This window comes from Chelmon rostratus, chromosome 9 (genome assembly GCF_017976325.1).
Source record: "Chelmon rostratus isolate fCheRos1 chromosome 9, fCheRos1.pri, whole genome shotgun sequence".
Taxonomy (NCBI): Eukaryota; Metazoa; Chordata; class Actinopteri; order Chaetodontiformes; family Chaetodontidae; genus Chelmon; species Chelmon rostratus.
This window is the reverse complement of record NC_055666.1, coordinates 18522042-18543708: the sequence shown is the minus strand read 5'-3', so window position 1 is coordinate 18543708 and position 21667 is coordinate 18522042. Positions and strand designations below refer to the sequence as shown.

The following is a 21667-nucleotide window of genomic DNA, read 5'->3' as shown; positions in this document are numbered from 1 at the left end:
TAGCACCACCCTCCCTCTGTGACTTACATGCACCTTTTATAGGTGATCATTTGCTTTACAGTGTGTTGTTCCTCCATCACTTTGCATACTCCCTGACAATAAATAATGGCATAGTGCGTGATAGGACCTATGCAGTCACACCATCTGTAGTGCCCTTTTTTCCTTAACGGCATTGAATGGCTCACTGTATATGTATTTTAAGTCTGATCGTGTTTTCCCCTTCTGATAGTGAGAAAGTGAAAACCATGCACTTCTCCTTGTTTCAAGTTTTTTTTCTAATTCAAAACAAATTGGCCCCTTAAATGTCAACGAGGGTGGATAAGGGGACGGAGCCAATCGTTGGGCTGTTTGAATGTGCCGAATTTTCCGCATCCAGCCCTCCTGTGGTGAACAGCGCTGAGGAAATGCACCTGTCATGGAAAATGTGGAGAGGCGCTCCTGTCTATCTGTCTGTCTGTCTGCGGCAAACTTTCCTTATCTTCCGGTGCTCGGGACTCCTCAAGCATAGAGCGCCACAGTTTTGAAGAGGGGGGCAAGAAGAGGCGCAGAAACGCTGGAATATGTTCATAGCCGACAGGCGAAGTGAGTAAACCAGTTCATAGGTACACGTCAATTGGATAATCTTAAATGCGCTGTTAGCTTGCCTGCTACTTTTACCTGTTTTTGTTGTGTTTTCTGTCAGGAGTTTCTCGCTAGTAGTGACGCTAGCAGCCGGGTAGCGGGGGACGAGTCGACTTTAACAGCAGGTGTGTGCCGTTTTCTTTAATTAGCCGTGTTTTGTTTCATTCGCCGCCCGATTTTCACACTTATCACCGCAGTAAAATAGCTGAATCATCTTCCCAAATCTTCCGCCCTCACAGTCGCATTAAAGCAAACTTGTCTAAAAGCGTGTTGGAGCTGCTTTAGAGTAACGTTAGCGTTGATTTAATTTCAGTTGGTAACGTAACTCATCGTTCGACCGTTGGAGCCGCAGACGTTAGCGGCTCAGTTTTGGTCCTGGAAAAATCTGAATTTCAGCACAATTCACCGCAAATGTTTGTTTAGTTCACATTAATTCTGTTTATGTCATCCGCAGTATACAAAAGCCTCCATGTGTGAGCTATGCTACTTTTTAACTTGACGGGGTTTTTTTTTTTTACACACGAATTGCGTCTTTCATGTCACCTGTTCAGTGCTTGTGTCCACTTGGTGCAGTATCTCTGTCATCTGGCGCAGACGCATGCGCCATTTCCTTGAAGGTTAAGTTCTACAAGACAAGTTGCCTTGGCCCCAGGCATTCAAACAATGAGGAAAAAAGGTGTTAGGTTTAGAATTGCAGCTTTCCCACTGATTAGCCACTGAACAGGCACATTTCCGCCCACTTTAAATTCCTTTTGTGGCAATTCAAATGGAGCGTAAGGTTTGAGATGGGAGCAAGTCAGATGACAAGCTTCATGTTGGGCTTAAACAAATGGTTAAGCTACCAAACTCCACCCAAACTCTCTGTATCCTTAGAGGGTGGGAACCCTGCATGATAGCCAAGGTCATGTTGCTTTTGCCCGTCCGATTCAAAACAACCTTTCACCCTGCCGGAGGCTTTCTGTGGGATTTTTAAATCCTCTGGCATCCTTGTTCCTATTAGTCATTTATCATCTTTGGCAATGTTAGGTTTGGCTAACAGTTTGCCTCAGGGTTGAGGGCTAATCCCCCTTCCCTCGTGGAAAACATGCCAGAGGGTCAGTCTCCGTTGGCTGTGTGGTTATTTAGATTCCCACAGGCCATCCTTTTTAACTGACATACAAGGTGGCTACAACTTCAATACTATCCATCATAAAGTTGCTGTGCTGAGACTTCACTGCATGGAGGCCACATCACTCAGTCATTTGTTTAGGATCGTTTTGTTTCTGCATGTCTGTATCTTTGTCACCGCAGAGCTTCATGCCGCTAAGTTCCTCTTTTTGCTGAAGTTGCTTTACATGAGCTGTTGCTTTACATGAGTGCTGCTCATCTCTGTAGGCGTTTCTGTCTTTAAAATACAGGTTTTGTCAGTATTTAATGAAACTTTTGCTGTAAGTCAGTTAAGTGTTTATCACCGTTTCACTGAATTTCTGACTAGTCTTGTTATGTTTTCAGGAGATCTTCTTCATGCGACAGTGACTGAACTGAGCCAGTCAGCCTGGGCTAAGGGTTTTTTTGGTCCAAACACCATGCCCGAGGCTGTGGACATGGTCAACCTGGGCTTCCTGTCTGCGGCCGAGCAGGAGCTGATCCTGGAGGTGCTGCAACGGGACGAGGAGCTGAGACAGGCCGAAGAGCAGCGTGTGCGGTGAGCAGAGAGCACCTCCTGTGAATTGTACTAGATCTTATTTCCTTTGGGTTTACCTATGTATGTAAGGTACAGTGCAGTTCAAGTATTATTAATTCAAACTAATACATTCAGAGATGCATGGATTGCAGCCTGACCTGCCGATTCCCATTTTGACTGATTCCAGTTTTCTTTCTTTCTAAACTATAATTAACAGCACACACATGTTTGCGGCTATTTTTCTATGTCAAATTCAATTTAATGGTCTAATAAAACATTGAGTATTAAATAACTTTTACATACTCTCCAAAACCTCACAGATACAGGAAATTCTCTTACTCTCACTTAAACAAATCTCAAAATAAAGTGTTTTAGTTTACTGGACAGAGCTTTTTGTACAAATACAGTCCAAGTGAAAATGAACTGCAGTATATCCCAATTTATCTAAGATGTTTTACCTTCCCAAAAGAAAATAGGTACAACAGGTCTATATAAGAATGCACCCTGTTGGTGACTCGAATAACGTCCCTGTCTCTGCCCTGCTCCATGTCTGTGGAGTGGACGGGTGGAGCCTCGAGCTCAGTGAGACACACAGACAGGCAGCAGAGGAGACAGAGCTCTCACAATGCGTGACCACAAATGACAGCAAAACACAGTGAAGACCTGCATGCGTGTAAATTTGACCTGCACAGAATCGTATATGTCCGACACTGATTGGCCAGTTACTGGTCATCGATCACTGCCCCGCTAAATTCATTGAATTTAAGTGTAACCTTAGGCAAAGGCAGTTGTTTGTTTTAAGACGTTACACTGCACTTAGAAGTTTGGTGGAAAATTTTGCAAAGTCAAAAAGAAAAATGGAAAAATAGTTAAGGTGGTATCAGCACTGATATCCAGGCATCTGACTGGCACCAGAATCAAAAAATTGAAGCCCGAGTTGCTGGATGCTGAAGACAGCTTTAAACTAGAGGCCATGCAATGGACTACGTAGATATAGTATATCTTGTCTTATTATAGATTTTAATGGTTCATGATTTAATGATATGAGCATACTATGTTTTCATTTTTAGAATTTAACAATTTCTTTTGAAAAGGTTTTTGAAGAGGTTGGCCTGATATAATGCAGATCAACAATTTCGCTATTATGTGGGATTTTTGAAACCATTTACACAATCACATATATCCAGTATGTTCGGGCTGCAACTGCAATTGTTCAATGAAATGTCAGAAGATGATGCAAAGTCTCCATCACAGTGCCCCAGAGCCCAAAAATGTCATTGAAAAAATTGTTATTGACCAACAGCCCAAATATACAAAATTCAAAACTTGATTTATTATCAAAGAACATTATGAAAAGCAGCACATATTCACATTTGGAACCAGAACAAAAGCTGCAACTTTTTGGCATTTCTGCTTAAAAATAGATTCCATCTGTTAATCACCTAATTGTGTCAGCTATAAAACATACATACAGTATCAAAGCACAAAAAGCTACAATATTTAAAATAACTTATAAACACTACAGCACTGAAGTAGCTTTTCACAGTACAATCTCTGAGTTTTTAACTTTGTTTTGTCTCAGGAAGTTGAAGGCAGAGTTGCTGGATGTGAAGAGGAAAGGGGCCAAACGTGGCAGTGGAAGATACAGTCAGCGCAGTTGTGGCAGATGCCAGGAGCCTCTGAGTCGACTGACTCTTTTCTCCAGCCAGTGTAAGATGTGCAATCACCATGTGTGCCGCAACTGCCGGACAGTCCTCCCCGAAGGATCCTGGCTGTGCAGTGTGTGTGCCAAAGAGTTGTAAGAGACTGTTTTGTTTATCCTCCCCTTTAACATTCACGCTAATAATCGTATTTTAGCAAATATTGTGTCTGCATCAAAATAATTTGTCTGTAGGATTTATAGTTTTCCAGATGACCAAAAAAGCCCATTCATGCCTGAACAGCATGTAAAAGTTGCAAATATTACATGTTGTCATTTTAAGAAGGCCAAGTAATTTCCAGCTGGGCAATGTTTGAGGCCTCAGTTAGTCAAACTAGCATAAATAGTTAATTTATTGGAGACTTCTCAGTGGTAGATTAAAGCAGGAGTGTAGGACGTTTACACGTAACTTTCATTTGCAGTTGTCGACACACTGCCGCCAAATGCCGATATTTTTATAGTGTGTGTTTGTGTGTGACAGGGGCACTAAGCTAAGACTCCATGTACATTTTGGTACGTTGTTTCATCTCAGTTGGCAAATTCTGTGAAACTGACAGCACAATGCAGTGAAGAAATACATAATTTCTGCTGCTCTTCTTTTCTGTGATTCCCACCCTACTTGTTAGTAGAATCAATTTGTTGTTGGTTTTGGTCTGTTCATGGTATTTGTTGATGCTAAAAATATTAAATCCTCATTATTTTAAGGTATTTGGCTGTTTTAAAAAAGGCTTGTATGTGCTTTTGAAAGCAGATGTAGAGAGAGGAAATTGTTTACACTGAAGTATTTTGTGCTTACATTTGTAACATGAAATTTTCAGCAGCCCTAATTGATCAAAAAAAATATCAAAAATGTGTAAAATAAAGAAAAAAATGGCCATGTGGATGAGGGCAGGGATGAGGTCCAATTAGCATGCAACATGACAGGCCAGTATTGGTTATGTAATCTCTGAAAACCCACAACTGTTTATTTAAACAATGTATACAATAACTGTAATGGTTGTGTACACAGTACTAAAAAGTATTTATACTGGATTCTAGGGATCTAAAGAAAATGACAGGGGACTGGTTCTACGATCAAAGGGTCAACCGTTTCTCCACAACGCCTGGACATGTCCTTGTGAGAGTCTCCCTGAAAAAGAGGCCTCAGCGTGAGTACAGGAAGAGGAAGTGGCTATCGACTGTTCAACCAGGAATGTAAACAGCTGTGAGCCTGTGCTGAAAGAAATGCCCACAGTCACAGGAATGTTGTCCCAGTTCAGCAGTAGAATCGGAGCAATGTTAAAAATTAAAATAACATGATAGCATTTTGTTTCACTGGAATGAAGGTGTGATTTTACTTTGTTCTGTGTTATAGCGAAGAAGCGTGAGACAACAGGAGAATTGCTTTTGAGAAGTACTGAAATAAACTCAGATCCTCCCATTCCTGTACCTCGGACCATGCAGAAGAGTCAGACAGAAAATAACAAAGGGTGCGTCGTCATCAGTTTTGTCAGTTTTAGAAATGTTACTGTGAATTGTGTGAAAACAGATGAAGAGTATCAACCTTTTGTCATGTCTTCTTTGACAGTCATTCAAGTGAGAATTCAGGATCAATTGCTTCAAGGGCATCATCTGAATCGAAGGACAGTTGGTCAAAGCCGACTCATAGTGACACAGAGTCTGCAGAAAACGCCAGTGTAATTAGCAGTAAAACTGAGACCGACTCTGGCCGCGTGACCCCCGAGCAACCAAGGTAAACTCACCTGTAGTTATTCTAAAAGGTACAAGCACTACCCACTGACTTCAAAGCAGCATTTGAGACTGTCCACCCCCACTGCTGGTCAGAAACTAGACTAGTTTAGTCTGAAGTTGAGACAGCCAGGCCTGGAAGAGATAATTTTCAAATGGAGAAAGCTGATAAACTTCACTGTAATTGCTTCCAAAATTCTTTAAACTACCAGATAAATGAATAGAGTAATCATAATACGTTTTTTTTATATGGATTAGTTGGCCAGAAATTCTAAAATTCATGGTTTACACTAAAATAAGACAACGGTTTGTAAATAAAACTTTCAGTTTGTAATTGTGCTGCTAAAATAGAGAAGAAGAATAAATCAGTGCAGTCAGCTTCATTATGTGGAGTTGGATGCTGAATCCTCAGGGGAAAAATCCCAAATCATGAACAGGACAGCACTCCAGTTAATTTATTTACTCATGATGTTTCAGGCTTGGGTGTAACCCTGCTGCCTGCCTGAGGAAGATTTTTATTTGAATTTGTTTGACATGTTCAAAGCAATTTAACAAGTTCAAGACAGAGAATAAACTGATGTGCTGCATAAAGAGTTTTTTTCAACTCTTGTCCCTAGTTTGGCTTTTACATGAACCGTCTGATTAAAATATAGAGCTTTTGGTATCATAAAACCCAAATACATGTGGAAATGCAATAAAATACACATACAGCAATACACCAGCACATACATTATGCACCAATAGTGACTTAGGGTACAATTAGTAAAAAATATATACAGGTTTGCTTTGCATTTGGTCACCACTTAATCATCTACCTGCGCCCATGCATGAATAAATGAGTTCATTAAAGGACTGTTCTGCTCCTGGTGTTTGCTGTTTAAAGTAAAACTCACAGATGGCAGACAAAACTTGTGTGTATTTGAATGTAAAAAGTTGTAGCTGTAACCAATAATGATTTGTATCCTCACACAGGATAGAGAGCTGCTCAGTTCAGTCCAGCCGAGCCGGATCCAGTGTTTCCAGTATGACCGTCCCAGTCAAAGCAGCTTTTGTTAGCGCTGATGCCAACACAGAAGTTAACACAGAAGCTAACACTGTATGATGCTTTGAAGTGACATGCTCATGTTTCTGTCTCAAGCCATTTTTCCCTCGTTTCTCTGAATGTGACCCCTCGTTTCTGTCACTCTAGGCCCCAGAAGTAAAACCGGTCAATCCGAGCCCGGTTTTAGATGTTGACAGACTCTTCAAGAAGAGCATCAAACGAGACCCAAGGGCTGCTGGTTAGCATCTTTATATTACCACGCACAATGCTGTTGTTATTCTTCCAGAATCAAATGAAAACATTGTGTGTATCGCAGGTTAATTGCTGGTCTGTGTTCTTTACAGCAGAGTATGTTTCGACACTGGACCTGCGTGATGGGCCTAACACATCTGAAGCCGCAATGCTTAACAGGAGCCGTTCTGTACCAGGTCTAGACGTACAGGTAAGGCGTTTGCTGAATCCCATCTGTTTTAAATGTTTAAGAAAATCAACTGAAATGCCTGCTAATGGAGTTTTCGTGCCGTATTAGTAAAACAATGGCTTCAACGGAGGGACACAAAGACGACCCTTCTCCCGTTTCTTTTCTTTGTGATGTTGTAATTCTTCAGCACCACCAACACCACTTCATACTCCAGGTTGAGGTTTTCCACATGTCCTAGAATGACATTAGATATACCAAGCGGTAGTGATCGTAAGAGCAACAGATCAGAAGTTCTCCAGCAGAGAGCAAGAGAACCACTTACTCCAAACGAAACACGTATGATGGCTACATTTAATTATGGTTTACTGAGCACAATTTCAGGCTGTTTTTGCCTTTTCTATGGTGGATTATTTCCTGCTTGGTTTGTTGAACGTCACTGGCATGTGGAGGCAGAAAGAAGGCTATCCTCTGATTTAAGGAGCTAACACAAAAACCTGGCATTTGCTAGTTTACTTTATGATTATGTTTCAGCTGACTGAACATTTTTCTGCTATTTAACTGGACTGTAATCTTATTGGCTAGTTATGGGTGCAAAGGTTACAGGCTTGTCCTCAATGATCGTTTTAAAACTGTTGCTGTTTAAGGGTAGATTTTTCCAATCACAGTATCTATCACACAAACATTTCTGGGAAACCAGACTTGTTTATTATGTATCACACACTCCTCATCGTGACTGACAACAAAAACTCCCACAGTGTCTACAATCAGCCTTCTAAATGTTTATTTTGATGCAGCTGGAAGATGGAGAGGAGGAGGAAGAGGAAGATATTGACAGCTTGGTGAGCTTTCATAAAAGGACAATGGCTTCCAGCTCCTCCAGCCTGTGTAGCTCAAAGGTAAAGTATTGACATGCTTGCATTAGTCCTCTAAAAGCTCTTTGAAGAGCAGCTCATTATATCTCTCAGAACGGAACTGATGTCAGATAATCTGAAAGAGCATCTTTAACCTCAGGATATCCTCCAGCAAGTTAGGACGTGTAAAACTGATGTGTTCAGTCTAACAAAATGTTTCTATAGTTACCAAAGCCTCAGGTGGAAGCAAATGGCCAGCATGACTTTCATGCTGTCACTCTGGATTTAGGCGGACAGAAACTGCCTTCTACTAATTCACTCACTTTCTGTTATCCCTCCAGTATTTATTTGCTACGTCTGATTTCTTTGTCATTTCTACTTTTTTGAACTGATCTGTGGCATTAAGCTTTAGAGCACGTCTAACCCAAATCTAAAAGTCAACATTTTGGTATTAATTCATGAAACAAACACAGGAACTTTTAATGGTTATTTATTCAGGTCAGGTGTATGTATGTTCCTCCAGAGCACACTGGGCAGCCTGATGAGTATTTACAGTGAAGCAGGAGACTTCGACAGTGTGGAGGTGAGCGGAGACATCGTCTTCTCTATGAGCTACGAAGAACAGACTGAGAGCCTCCAGGTCTTCATCAAGGAGTGCCACGGGCTGGCCTGCGGCGATGCCTCACGGCAGCTTTCCAACCCGTATGTAGTAACAACTAGTATAGCTATAACATGAAGCTCCACAACGCAAAACACATATTTGAAGCAACTCTTCTCAAACTTTGGTTCAAATTGACACAGACACGTTTTTCTTCTGCACACACACACACACACACTCCCCTCATGATGTTAACACAGCTTTGATCAGCGTAGATAAGAGGTTGCTGTGTTTACACAGTCTTGGTAATCACATCCCAGAGGTGATTACTTGAGCTTCACAGGAAACTAAATGTCAACACATATTTTGTATAGCAGTTAGCCAGGAAATGCAGCAAAAGAGCAGTAGCCCTGCCTGGGAGAAACACTGTGTGACACATCTTTCTGTTTATGTCTTGCAGTTATGTCAAATGTTATCTGCTCCCTGACAAATCTCGTCAGAGCAAAAGGAAGACCAGCATTAAGAGGAACACAGTCAACCCCGTCTACAAAGAAACACTGAAGGTGATGGTTAATAACTGGCATCTCTCTAACTGTACCACTGTTGACGACCTTATCCTGTTGACTCAGTGACACTCCCTGATTAGTGACCTTGCGCCATGCCTGCTGCAAATAATGACCACACCTACAGAGACCTTAAGATTGATATTGACATTGCAGATTAGAATAGCTGTTGTCAAATATTGATTTTGCTCCTGGCCTCCGATGTTGAGTCACCTTAAATAAAAAAGACAAGTGCTGCAAAGGAAATTAGTCATAAGAATCAATTTGTAACAAATGAATGCTCTGTACGTTTGGATTTGCTCTTTAAAGGTTAGGAAGAAGGTAATCATTTAAGATGCAACTTTCAATCAGATCTGAATCCTCCTTCTGCTTTGATCTGTTCCATGATTTATTTAAACTTCCCTCAGCACCAAAGCATTAAAATTATATAAGACTTCTACGCCACAGTATTGAGACAGGCCTTTGATCCATCCTGTCTTCTCCTCCTCATCTTCACCAACAGTACTCTATTAGTCGCTCTCAGCTGTTAACCCGCTCCATGTTGATATCAGTCTGGCATCATGGTCGCCTCAGCCGCAACGCCTTCCTGGGAGAGGTGGAAATCGCTCTGGACTGCCGGGACCTCAGCTCCTCGCACTTGGACTGCGTTGCTCTCATGGCAAAGGTAAAGAGAAACCTTTTTTTTTTTTCTTTATCATTCTATGATGAACTCTGTGTTCAATCGCCCTGTAGGGTTTTCTTATTAGCAAACAAAAAGTATGTTTATATTCAGGTATATTCAATGGATTTTCCTCCTCATAATAGACTTGCAACGTTTTTCCTTAAAAGTTTGGATCTTGCATTGTGTACATGAGTCTTCTTTTCTGCGTTTGTGTGCATCCACATCCTGATGCTCAAGAGAAACTAAACGGAGGCCTGCTCATAGCAAAACTGCTCCATAGCACTACTAGAGGTCAAAAACTGCACAGGATACTTTGAAAACCAGGATGGATTTGTTTGTGTTTTTGTCTGTCTGTCTGTCTGTTACATGCGTGACACTATGTAAACAAAAAAATGTCAAGTATTTAAAGGCGTTCTGTGGAGTTTACTTCATTATAAGTACACTTTAACTTTTTGTGCTTAATTTAAAGTATGTTTGACATACACTTGTAGTGTACTTCTAAATAGATGTTATTAAGTTGTACTTAAATGCGTTAAAAATGAATATACTACTTCTGCAATACTTCTAGTGGTAAGTTAGTTTACTATTGAAAAGCGTGAATATTTATTTTTTAACTCCTTTGTAATACACTTTTAGCATGCATTTAAGTATATTTCCAACACATTGGTTATTCAATACAATTGTACTGCAAGTGTGTTTTAAAAGCTTTAAAAGCTCATGAATCATTATTGTTGTTGGTGTACTTCTGTACACTTAAGGTTTGTAAAAAGTTGTGCCAATTTACCCTTCAAGTATGCTCAAGTGGTACTCAAGGACTCCTTGAGTAAACTTAGGTATTCTTGAGGGTGATAAAAAAAACCACAAAGTGTTCTTAGTGCATTCTTCAAAATTATTATTTAAGTAGAATATTTTTTCACCTTGTCAAATTTAAAGGGACCCTCAGTACATACAGTTGTCTATGTTTAAAAGTTGGTATGTTGTTAATGGGATTTATATTCACACTCAAATATCGACATCTGTATCAGCCTCAGCCACCCAGCATTTGCCAGGTTTTAGTGAAGAGGCCTGCATGTTAGTAGGGATTTAACATGCGAACTGTATTGTTGTTTGGGTTTCTTGTGCTTCCTAAATATCTTAAATAGGCAGCGTCTGCTGTGCCGACGTCAGCTTTTGCTCAGTACAAAGGAGAGTTGGTGATCTCCTTGAAGTATGTCACACCTAAAAAGCCAACAACTGAGAGCATCAAAGGTAAGACTATGATAACAAACTGTATTCAGCTGTGGCTGTGTTTGAGACGCATTGTCTTAATTTTGTAAGTGTGACTGTTCTTCTGCTCAGGAAAGAAGGTTTTCAACGAGGAAAGGGGAGAACTGCACGTCCTAATTAAAGAGGCGAAGAATCTGGTGGCAATTAAATCAGGAGGAACATCAGACAGCTTTGTGAAAGGGTTAGTGAAAATCTGTTGACTTCATACAAGCATTTATCTTTTTAAACTAACCCTGTATTTGCGGTTCTGCAGGTACTTGTTCCCAACTAAGGCTAAAACCACAAAGAGGAAGACTCCAGTTGTGAAGAAGAACCTGAACCCTCACTATGACCACACATTTGTGTACAAAGAACTGGCTCTGGAGCAGCTGAAGGAGATGTGTCTGGAGCTGACTGTGTGGGACAGAGAGGCCTTGTTGAGCAATGAATTCCAGGGAGGAGTCCGTCTCAGCTCTGGAAATGGTACAATAATTTTGTCCATGATATGATATGTTCTCATTTTTTCCACCTGGCTTTCTTACATGTGATTTCTCCTTTTTGTACTTCGTCGTTCTGTGAGATCTTCTGATCTGTTGCCCTCTAACTGAGTATCACATTGCAAATAGAATCATTTACATTTTAGAAATGGAACTAAAGCTCTGTAGGGCTGAGCTGCTACTTTCATGTTTTTGCTTCATCTTAGGAAGTTGAGTCTTTTGTTTTTTTGTTTTTGCCTTGATTCACCCTGAATTATACTGCTTCAGTTTATTTATCTTTTTGTTCTGGTAATTCTTTCACTTTAATTGAAATTCAGTGTTTGGATCTCCCACCGGGGGTGGGGAACAACCTTTTTACCTTTTTATGTGGGTGTATAAATCTTCATTAAAAAAAGAGAAAGTTATACCAGATCTACCATTTTCTAGTTTAAAGAGTTCTGTTTTGTCCAAGCATAACTGCTTTTGTGAGAAAGATGAGCTTAATTTTGCATTACTGCTGCATGTTCTTCACCCTGTGCAAAGATTGATCAAAAGGAATTTGCTGGTGATAGGAACAAACTTTGCACTAAATTTGCCTTCACCGTGTAATTATCACCCCTGCAGGCACTGTAAAAATAGGAAAGGAGGAAGTGGAAAAGGACTCCGTTGGAGAGGAAGTCAGTCTGTGGCAGAAGATGATGCAGTACCCCGACTCGTGGGCAGAGGGCACTCTTCCACTGCGTTCCACTATGGAGAGGCCTAAGGGCAAATGAGGACAGCACAGGCCTGGACCCTCGGAAAAAATCCTGTGACTGAAAATGGGGAGAAGCTGTGGAGGCCTGAGACAAATACGAGATTGTGGATTAATTTCACTTTGCAAGCTTATCAGACCAGAAGCTTGTCTACTGAAGTGAACCAGCAAACTGCTGATTGGCTATAAGCAGACACACAGTTCATTGACTTGCTGAACACTAAACATTGACTCACACCTGCCTCCCTGTATGTGGTTCATTATTAGCAATCCCCCCAACCCCACCCCCCACTGACCGCAGAAGACTGGTGTAACTGCTGAAAATGTGCCAAAGCATCACACTTAACCCTGGATTTATTTTAAGAGCACTGACAGTCATTTTATGTTTTTAAAATCAGGCTGTATATATTAAAGCAATTCTGATTCATGAACAGCACTTAGCACAGCAGCGTTGTCATAATGTGTCACACTTTATAATTGTGTACAGAATTACACCGATACGTGGGAAACAATTCATTATAATATGGTAGTACACAAAATTTGTGGTGTTGCATCCAACAAATTTTGCCTACTTTAATAATACTGTCACGTAAAAGTATATTGACATAAGTTGCATTAAAAAAACCTTATTTGAAATTATTAAATGTCTCTTTTCAGATATAAATATAGATTTTGAACTCATCAGAGTGTGTTTCCTCAGAGCCATGTTCACCTCAAGGTGTCCTTGAATATTCTCTTCACCCAATAAAAGCTGTCTAAACCCAAGACATGGTTGATTGTCTCAACTCTGTATTACTCTGAAATACCAGCTGGATAAGAAAATGATTGAAAGTGTTCCTATGTTGTTGAAGTGACTGCTGGTTTTAGTTCCCATTAAAGGGCCCCTTCACAAAAATATTAATCCACATCGTGCATCCAACAAAATGCATCTGTGGTTCAAAATGTGTGTTTTTGTTTACTTGTCTTTTACTCAAGCTTCTGCTATATTTTCTGTAGCTGTGATGTCCATTTACTGGCCTCCACATCTTTTCAGTTGATAATTTCCTATATAGAAAACAGTGCCAGCACTTCAGTGTTGTGCTGCAATCACATTTGAACATGAGAACTGCTGTCCTGTCCTCTTTTCTCTCCTAATGTCCATCTGGACCTGGTTTCCCGGTTGGTTGTCATTTCTCATCTTGTGTTCGCAATACTGATGAGTTTATCACTGTGGCAACCAGAGTGGTTTACGAAATTAGTCACAGAAGTCTCTGTGGAGCTCCAGCCTCTCTCGTTCTTCTTCATCCAGGAGGAAGCTATCGATGTAGGAGAACAGCTCTTCTGATGCCATCGGGGTGATGAAGCGCTCTCGGTCCAGTCCGAGCTTGTCCAGCAGCACCATGCTGAAGTAGGATCTGGAGATTCTGAACACTTGTCTACAGAGAGACACATATCAGCAGGCTGATCGTTAAAGGAACTCCACCACCTCATACATAAAAGCGGCTATAATCAAAATAACAATGGATTAAATGACTGTGTAATGTGAAGGGGGTTGCTTGTAACAACAAATCCACACTTTGCATTCGACTCTGCAGTTCCACTCAGCTCTGTGGAAATGTATAGTCTTTCAGATCATTGTTTTGGTTTTCCAATTGGAAATTTTACTGTTGAGGTTTGCTCTCGCAGCTTACAGATGCAGCAGGCAGCTGTTTTCAGCAATAAATCTCAGATAATCCAACTTTATGTTGCTTAGCCAGCAGCAAACGGCAGACGAACAAAGTTAGCAGCTAGCTGATGAACATAGGGGAGCATTTGGCAGCTCGGAGTCAGGTAGTTCTCTTAGGAGTTGGTGGTGACCCAAAATAGAGCTAAAAGAACAGCATCAGCTGGCTAGAAAAACAACTGTAAATTAAAGATAATGTTGTTCCATATCTGTTGAAGGTGTAAATAAGAAAGCCATACAAATGTCCCTGTCCAGATGACTACACTTGCCTTGTCTGATTGACTGCATTTCCCAGAGTTTGATTGACTGCGTTTCCCAGAGTTGTACTACACTCAAAGAATGTGTCTCAGTGGACTGCCCTCACTCAGCTGTGGGGTTTGTGTGTCAGTGGTGAGAAGATGGAAAGATTTTCCAGTCTGGAAAAAATGAGCAGTGCCCCTTACTCAAATTGCACAGTCTGTGGAAAAATCTATATCTTTGCCTGCTCTAAGATGAATTAGTCCCTATATTCTTGTGCAAAATGGACTTCTCCTAGTGATTCTCATAAGATCCAAAGCCAGATGTTTACTATTGATGTTCTGTCAGTCCAGTCAAAATCCCATTACCGCTACCCTGGAATTATGTTGATATTTTTAAACATGTTAATCTTTCTGGTGCATTTTTTCCCCTTTTAAAGTCAAACTAACAGAGGTTCTCTTTTATTAGGAGGCTCCTGACATTTAAATAGAGTGAGGAGAAACAAATACTCACTGTTAATGAGAATTGGAGTTATATAAAGCCATTTCAGGATGGAATTTTTCAACAAAATGATCTGTAAAACTGCTGAATGACTAAGTGATGAAGTATTTCACTATTACCTCAAGCCCTCGATGACTTCAGAGCCGAGCAGACTTTCTTTAATGCGACCCGTCTCGCGAGGCGGGGAGCCCAGGAGCTCAATCACGGTCACGTGTCGCAGGTCTAATCCGCAGTCTGACTTCTGGTTGAAATGAGGAAGAGAGAGTATGAGGTTCTTGTTGTTTATTCAACTTTCTTAGAAACTGAGGTCAGTGGCGCAAACGGTTTCCTCACTTGTATCATGATGTTCTGCAGCTGGTAGTCTGGGTTGGATATGTTGGGTGCAGACATGATCAGCAGCCTCCTCTTTTCGTAGAACTGATCCAGGAGAGCGGACACTGTCTTCACATCTGATTTAATCTCCATTGCTGCAAACACACGAAGTCGTAGTCCTGCCATTTATACCCCCTTACGGCACATATGTATGCTATTATGCAAATGCACCAAATCCATGAGCATGATTGCCACTTTCATGCAGACTCACGAACACACTCAGCAGGGTTTCCGCCCCAGTTGCGGTTGAACTGGCAGACACGACTAGATATGCCCCTCAGTTCATATCCTCCGTCACAGTGGTATTCACATGTTGCACCGTAGTTATTCCCATCAGAGGAGCAGGTGAGGTAGCCATGCAGAGGCGGGTATAAATCAGGACATCTCCTCACTGGAAGGAGCAAACAGTGGAAATAAGAGATACATTCCTGTAAATAATATAATGCTGCCTTCAAGTTAAAAGTGTAGTTTTTAAACTTCGGAAGTCAGAAAATGAAGGTTTGGCAGCTTACCCTCAACACGTACAATGAACTTGCAGGCAGCTCTGTTCCTGGCTTGATCGTACACTTTGTATCGGATAATGTTTGCTCCTTCTTTAAAGTCGGTGCCTGGCTCCTGGCCTACTAATATGACACTGCAGGGAGACAAGCACAGTAAAGGCCAAGCGTTCATTTTAAAGTCAACAGGAAAGGGAGACAGAGGAAAGTTGTGACATACTTGAGTGATTTATCAGCTGTATCTGTCGCAGTTGGGGGGTCCCAGGTCACCATAGCCGTGAGTTTTCCAGGCTCGGCGGCCTTGAGTCTGGAGGGAGGACACTTGATCTTTGGAGGATCAGTATCTGCAGTAAACAGTTGGAAAATGACACAACAATGGAGATTTTGCAGGAAGGAAATTCGTTTATAAAGGCAACATTGTTTTTGGATAATCTAGCTGTAACAGTATACAGAACAGACGATGAAGACTGAAAGGCAGCAGTTCTGGATTCAGTCCAGAGACAAGAGGAGCAGGATATATGCTTGTTTTTGTGTGACTGTGAAAGTAGAAACATGGGGATCCTGGCTTATGAAAGAATAATGAGGAACGGGACTGCTACACAGATGGCCTGAATTCAGGTCCATGTTATGGCACTGGGTTAAACCTCTGGCTGACAGTTCAACAAATCATGCGCAAGCCGTTTGAGTTTAAACCTTTGCTTAGCTTTGCATGGATCCACTTTGATACGCACCGGAGCAAACTGGCTGTGCTCCGCTCCACGACGGCCCGTGCAGGCAGGTGCGCGAGTGTTGCCCCTCGATGCGATAGCCGGGGTTGCAGGTGAAGTCACACCTTGAGTCCACCACAAAGCCATTAGTGCAGGTGTATCTGCCGTGTTCAATGAGGTGCAGCACATGGCAACGCATCCCTGACGGAACAACACCACACAGACATACAGTTTGTGCAAGGGTCCAAACAATCACAGGATTAATGTGTATCTCAAAGGATAAGGCTGGTGAGAGTCTGTATTTTTTTGTTGTCAACAAATCCCATGAAAGACCAAAACCAGCAATGTGTTTGTCTTTCCCTTCATACTTTCCAACTTCTCAAGTCTATGTGTTGCTCTCACTCCCTGAGCCCATTCATTCCTACTGATGACTTCAATCTTTAAAGGCGAGTAATGAATTAGTCATTTCACTTTTTAAAAAAAGGCTTAATAACTTCCTGAAACAGCTGGGCACAGTAGGTTTAGCAAATGCTACTCAAACACCAGTAAATAGTGCATATTGTTGGGGACTACTTTCAGCGGTGGATTAATACACATTTTGTGTGCTATTGAGATTTTACAGTAGCAGGATAGTGTATGTGTTATCCATTCAAAATACACTGCCCATGTTTATGGTAACCATGGACCATGTTATGAATTATGAACCATTGTTGTGTTCCTCATACGGGAATTTAAAATCTCAACATGCACATACTGCGGCAGTAAGCAGTCCCAGACCAGCGTCGGCTGGGGAGGCAGCGGATTGAGCTCCTCCCCAGCAGTCGGTATCCTCGATCGCAGCTCATCTCACAGCGGGTGCCCAGTGTGCTCCGGTGAGCCCCACCTCGAGGAGAGTAGCAGGTCACCTCCCCATTGGTCAGACCGGGAGAATGACACCAGTGTGGGTCTGCTTTTAAAGAATAACCAAACCCAAATCTGTGTGAGGCACTGACGGTGGAAATCAAATCATTCACACACATAAACATGTTACATAAATGTCTTATCTGTCTTCTTAACATAAAAAACTTCTAGAGGCATTACTGCAAAGCTTTTTATTCTTGGATACCACCGAGTGTGTGTTTTTCCATACCCACCTTTGTAGTCTAGCTGAGGAGTGCTGTCTTCTTCTGCAAAGTCATTGTAGGTGTCATGAACTGTGGTACCAGAGCCAGCTGAGGAAGCAAAACGACAGTCAGACATGTGGAAGCAGCGAGATGTCAGATGCAAAACGTGATTTTCTGAGCGTCAGGAGTGCGACAGTATATATAGGTCACACACAGGCAGTCTGGCGTGCAAGCGATCCACCTCACACACACTCACACACAATCTCTTTTCCTTAACTTCCTTTCAGGTTTCCTTTAACAGAAGCTCAACATTCCACTTTAGACACCTGCATTTGCAATCAGTGTTGCTGATGGAAACTCCTTTTAATCCTGAGAGCAGGGTCACAAAACATGGAAATCTTGCAAATAGCTGAACCATATGTTGACTTCTCGATACGAGTGCAGGGAAAGTCATTTGTCTTGCATTGTTTTCTGGCCTTCATTATGTTACACAGTTCTCAAATCGACAATAGCCTCACCGCCAATTAGGACGAACAGCATGTTTTCATTACTCACTTGGAGATTGTCCCTTGTGCTCCTCTCATGTACTGAGCACCAGGGCTTGCGTACTCTACTATGGCCTTCATTCTGAATCTTGTCTATGAATCAGTCTTTCAATTCCTCTCATTTTTATCCTCCTTTCTCAAAAGTTGTGGTTCAGGCACATTATCCCTTTCTGAAATCCCGAAAGCGGCTCCATGTTTAGAACTGAGTGCCAAACTTTCCAGTGTGTCAACCCTCCACCCTCGTCTCAAGTCCAGTTCCTGTACTTCTTCCTCTCTGTTTTATGGCAAAATCTGCTTTCAGCGACATAAAGTTCACTTGTGCACAGTTTCTAATAATAACGGTGCACCACATTCGAACGTGCCCTCTCTGGTAGCTGCCTCAGATCACTCCAGCGATCGTCAGCGTTCTTCTCATAATGAGCCAGATGTTCCACTCAGTAACACTTCCCCAGACTAATATTTCCCAAGTCCCCCTCATCGAGAATTACTCACAGAGGAAATAAACAAGCAAAGATCATCAGTCTGATATTCGGCACTGCAGGGCTCAAGGAGAGACAGACATTACTTATGGTGACAAGCACCATCATGCATTTGGCAATTAAAATCTGTAATGACATGCAGTTAAAAGCACTGCAGTGCTGAAAAGCAACATGTGCAAGTGTCATACTTTTAATACTTCTACTCACTATTTCAGAGGGAACTGCTGTACTTTTTCCTCAGCTACGTTTAACTGACAGCTATAGTTACTAGTTACGGTGAGTAACTAGAGAGGTGAGTGTGATAAGATTACAAAATTCAACACGTTGTTGTAGATTAAACCAGCTGCTTCCTCCAGGTTTGGCTTGTTATCATTTCCCAAACTGACATCTTCAAATCTCATTATATTCAATCCAAGATATTCAGTTTACTATCAGAAAAGCATCAACATGTGCTGGAAACAGCAAATGTTGATGCTTTTTTTGCTTCAAACAATGACTACAATTTAGATTATTTGATGAAAAGTTGCTGATGGGCGCAGCTCTGTCATGTTTCTGATATCTATGAGTTATAGTAGTTACACTAAAGGGACATTTCACCTCTAAACTTCTCATGTTGTTTAATTTCATTAACTGTTCAAGGCTTAAAGAATAGCAAAAAAAAAAAATCCAACTTTGTGTGTCAGAATTTCTCTTCAACCCCATTACTCATGTTAACGAACTGGGAACCACTGGACTGAACTACCAAACTCCATAGTACATTTAGCTGATGATACAGAATATACAGATTTTTGCAGGACTTGCACTTGTGATGTATTTTAACATTGTTGCACTGGAATCTGAATACTTCTTGTGCCACGGAGGGTGTAGAATACCAATACACTGACACACACTGTGCATGAGGCACCACCCACAGGACCGACTTTACCACAGAGGCTTGCACCCTGTAGCAGAGGTGAGTCACACCAGAGGAAGGTGTAAAACATGCCTGAGTTTCCATGTAAAAGGCTTCACATATCTCTAAAGACAAAGGTGAGATAACGACCAGCATCCTTTCAGTCACTCCGCATTATCAGCCGAGCTCGAGCGCTTCTGGCTGTATCTCTGATCGTCCTGCAGGATGAGATGAAGGCTTTGGCGCACTAGGTCCCAGAGGGGGCCTCCTCAGTAATTAACTTGCAGTGATTGGAGCCCAGCTGTAATTTAACTGACTGGTCAGCAAGCAGAGGAGCACCTGAAGGGGAAGGCAGCTCCACTGCACCTTCTTTTCTAATCAGTTTGACTGGATTCCGGCCAGATGCGTGCAGGGAGATGTTGTGGAGGCTCTTCACTGCTGCAGGGAGGAGCGGGCCCCATTCGCATTCATCCAGTCGCCTCAAACATTCAGAACATCTGTATCTAATATAATTCTTATTACTGCTGACATGAAGGTATGTCCCAACTGCAGGGGAGGGGTGTGGGTGTTTCAGTGACTTGTCTATTTACTTATTTATTTTTATTTATTTATTTTACAACTTTTTGGTGAAGACTTACAAAGAATGAAATTATACTTTGACGCCAATTGCCTGGCTGAAACTAAATATTCCGAATACACGGACACATAACTAATGACATGCGTTGATTGGCTATTTCCCACCTTCATTGTTTAAAGTCATGAACTCACCTGAGAAGCACAAAACGAGCACAGGAACAAAGCGGCTGAGGCGCATGTTAGAAAGGCAAAGATGACGCTTCTGGAAAAGTTTTCCCCGCAGGTTGGATCAGATCCCAGAGTCCAACACAAAAAGGACAAAGTTATAATCCAGAGAAAATTCACAGCTGCTTAAAAAAACTTCATGATCCCCGCTGAGGACAAGAAGCACTGCCGTCATGTCAGAGTCTCCCGAGTTTTTGTGAGGTCCGGATCCTTTTAGCTCACCACCAAAGTCAAAAACCACTTGGTGGCGCTATCGGACTCCTCATGTTTGTGCGTTTCCTCCCACCTCTGCATTAAACATGATGACTGAGCTTTTTTAAAAAGCCCACCCCTCCAGCAGCTCATCAGCCCAGACAGTGAATGTTATTATAGGCTGCAAATGAAACCAAACAAACCCATTCAGAAGAATGCTTCTCTCTAATATGATAGTGTAACTAATGAGATCACTGGTGACTTGTATTGACTTACAGTGATTATACAGTTTTCATTTCGCCTGATTATGACATTCACATAATCCTTTAGAGAATGATTTTGCCCTAGTTATGTTATTACCCAGTCATTAGAATAATAATGTATAATTATTATTCATTATTAATGGGGTACTTTAAAAAAATACATGTTTCAAGAGTGCTGCACAGACATTAAATGCAGAAAATACTCCTCACAGGTTTGTTGTAATATTTCTAGTGTCTGCCCACATGCTGCAATATAATCCTCTGTTGTTTTGAAAAGTGTCATTAGGTGTAATTTAGTTGGAATATGCCTCATAGGAAGCCAAAGAGATAAATGCCATAATAAAGAGCCAGAGGAGAGGAGAATGTGAACACAACTTAAGTTTGAAAAAGGAAAAAAATAAAATCTTCATGTTTATTTTATGAGCGTCGTGTTATTATACTTTTATTTATGCCGCTGATGTATTTTGGCTCATACAAGTGTCACCAAAGAAATAATGATTATGAAGTCAGACATGGTGAGACAGGAAATAACGCTATTGCTTTCAATATAAAAGCATGCATTAGCTCATGTTAAAAAAAACCAAACCGACCTGATTGTGACTCTAAAACACTACGCCAGGTGTTGCATTTGAATTAATTTTTGAAAGGCATTATATCCGGATCGGTGGGAAACAAAATCTGCCACATACATGGAAGCTCACTTTAAGCAAGAAAATAGAAAAATAATGTTAGGAAATAATGGGATACAGCATCAGTATGATGACCTACGATCTCATAATTTTGGTCTACAAGGTCAAAATTGATTACATTAGTAAGCCGCATTTAAAATCAAAATTGTACGATAGAAAGTCAAAACCTTGACTCGAATCAAAATTATGAGCCAGCAGTAAACCACATAATTTAATTTAATTTTGCTGTTTCACAAACTGACACTGCAAAATATTCCAATTTACCATAAGACAAATTTATGTCATAATTATGAGATGAAAAGTCAACGTTTTGACCTTTTAATTGAAAGTGATGAGATGGTTAAATCTCATAATTCATCCATCAAAGT

At 41.2% G+C, this 21667-nt stretch overlaps 2 protein-coding genes across 6 annotated transcripts; one reads left to right on the top strand and one right to left on the bottom strand.

The window, feature by feature from the left end:
* Positions 1-397: 397 nt before the first annotated feature.
* On the top strand, positions 398-13103 carry sytl4 (synaptotagmin-like 4). 4 transcript variants are annotated; one of them, XM_041943982.1, is made up of 18 exons: positions 398-582; positions 683-746; positions 2113-2305; positions 3867-3994; positions 5022-5131; positions 5338-5452; positions 5551-5715; positions 6684-6807; positions 6901-6991; positions 7098-7195; positions 7969-8070; positions 8549-8727; positions 9084-9186; positions 9689-9850; positions 10990-11095; positions 11186-11294; positions 11367-11575; positions 12193-13103. In XM_041943982.1, the coding sequence occupies exons 4-18, from the start codon at positions 3951-3953 to the stop codon at positions 12339-12341; spliced, it is 1866 nt and encodes a 621-aa protein (XP_041799916.1). In that variant the 5' UTR covers positions 398-582; positions 683-746; positions 2113-2305; positions 3867-3950; the 3' UTR covers positions 12342-13103. The 4 variants fall into 4 exon arrangements, with proteins under 4 accessions (XP_041799916.1, XP_041799915.1, XP_041799914.1 ...); XM_041943981.1 differs by having other exon boundaries at positions 3867-4082; XM_041943980.1 differs by lacking the exon at positions 683-746 and having other exon boundaries at positions 3867-4082; positions 7101-7195.
* srpx2 (sushi-repeat containing protein X-linked 2) lies at positions 12601-20344 on the bottom strand. 2 transcript variants are annotated; one of them, XM_041943983.1, is made up of 10 exons: positions 20123-20344; positions 17469-17546; positions 17090-17284; positions 16360-16536; positions 15849-15972; positions 15644-15765; positions 15343-15522; positions 15093-15226; positions 14879-15000; positions 12601-13734 (listed from the first exon to the last, which is right to left on the bottom strand). In XM_041943983.1, the coding sequence occupies exons 1-10, from the start codon at positions 20166-20168 to the stop codon at positions 13554-13556; spliced, it is 1359 nt and encodes a 452-aa protein (XP_041799917.1). In that variant the 5' UTR covers positions 20169-20344; the 3' UTR covers positions 12601-13553. The 2 variants fall into 2 exon arrangements, with proteins under 2 accessions (XP_041799917.1, XP_041799918.1); XM_041943984.1 differs by having other exon boundaries at positions 17090-17281.
* Between the last annotated feature and the right edge of the window lie 1323 nt (positions 20345-21667).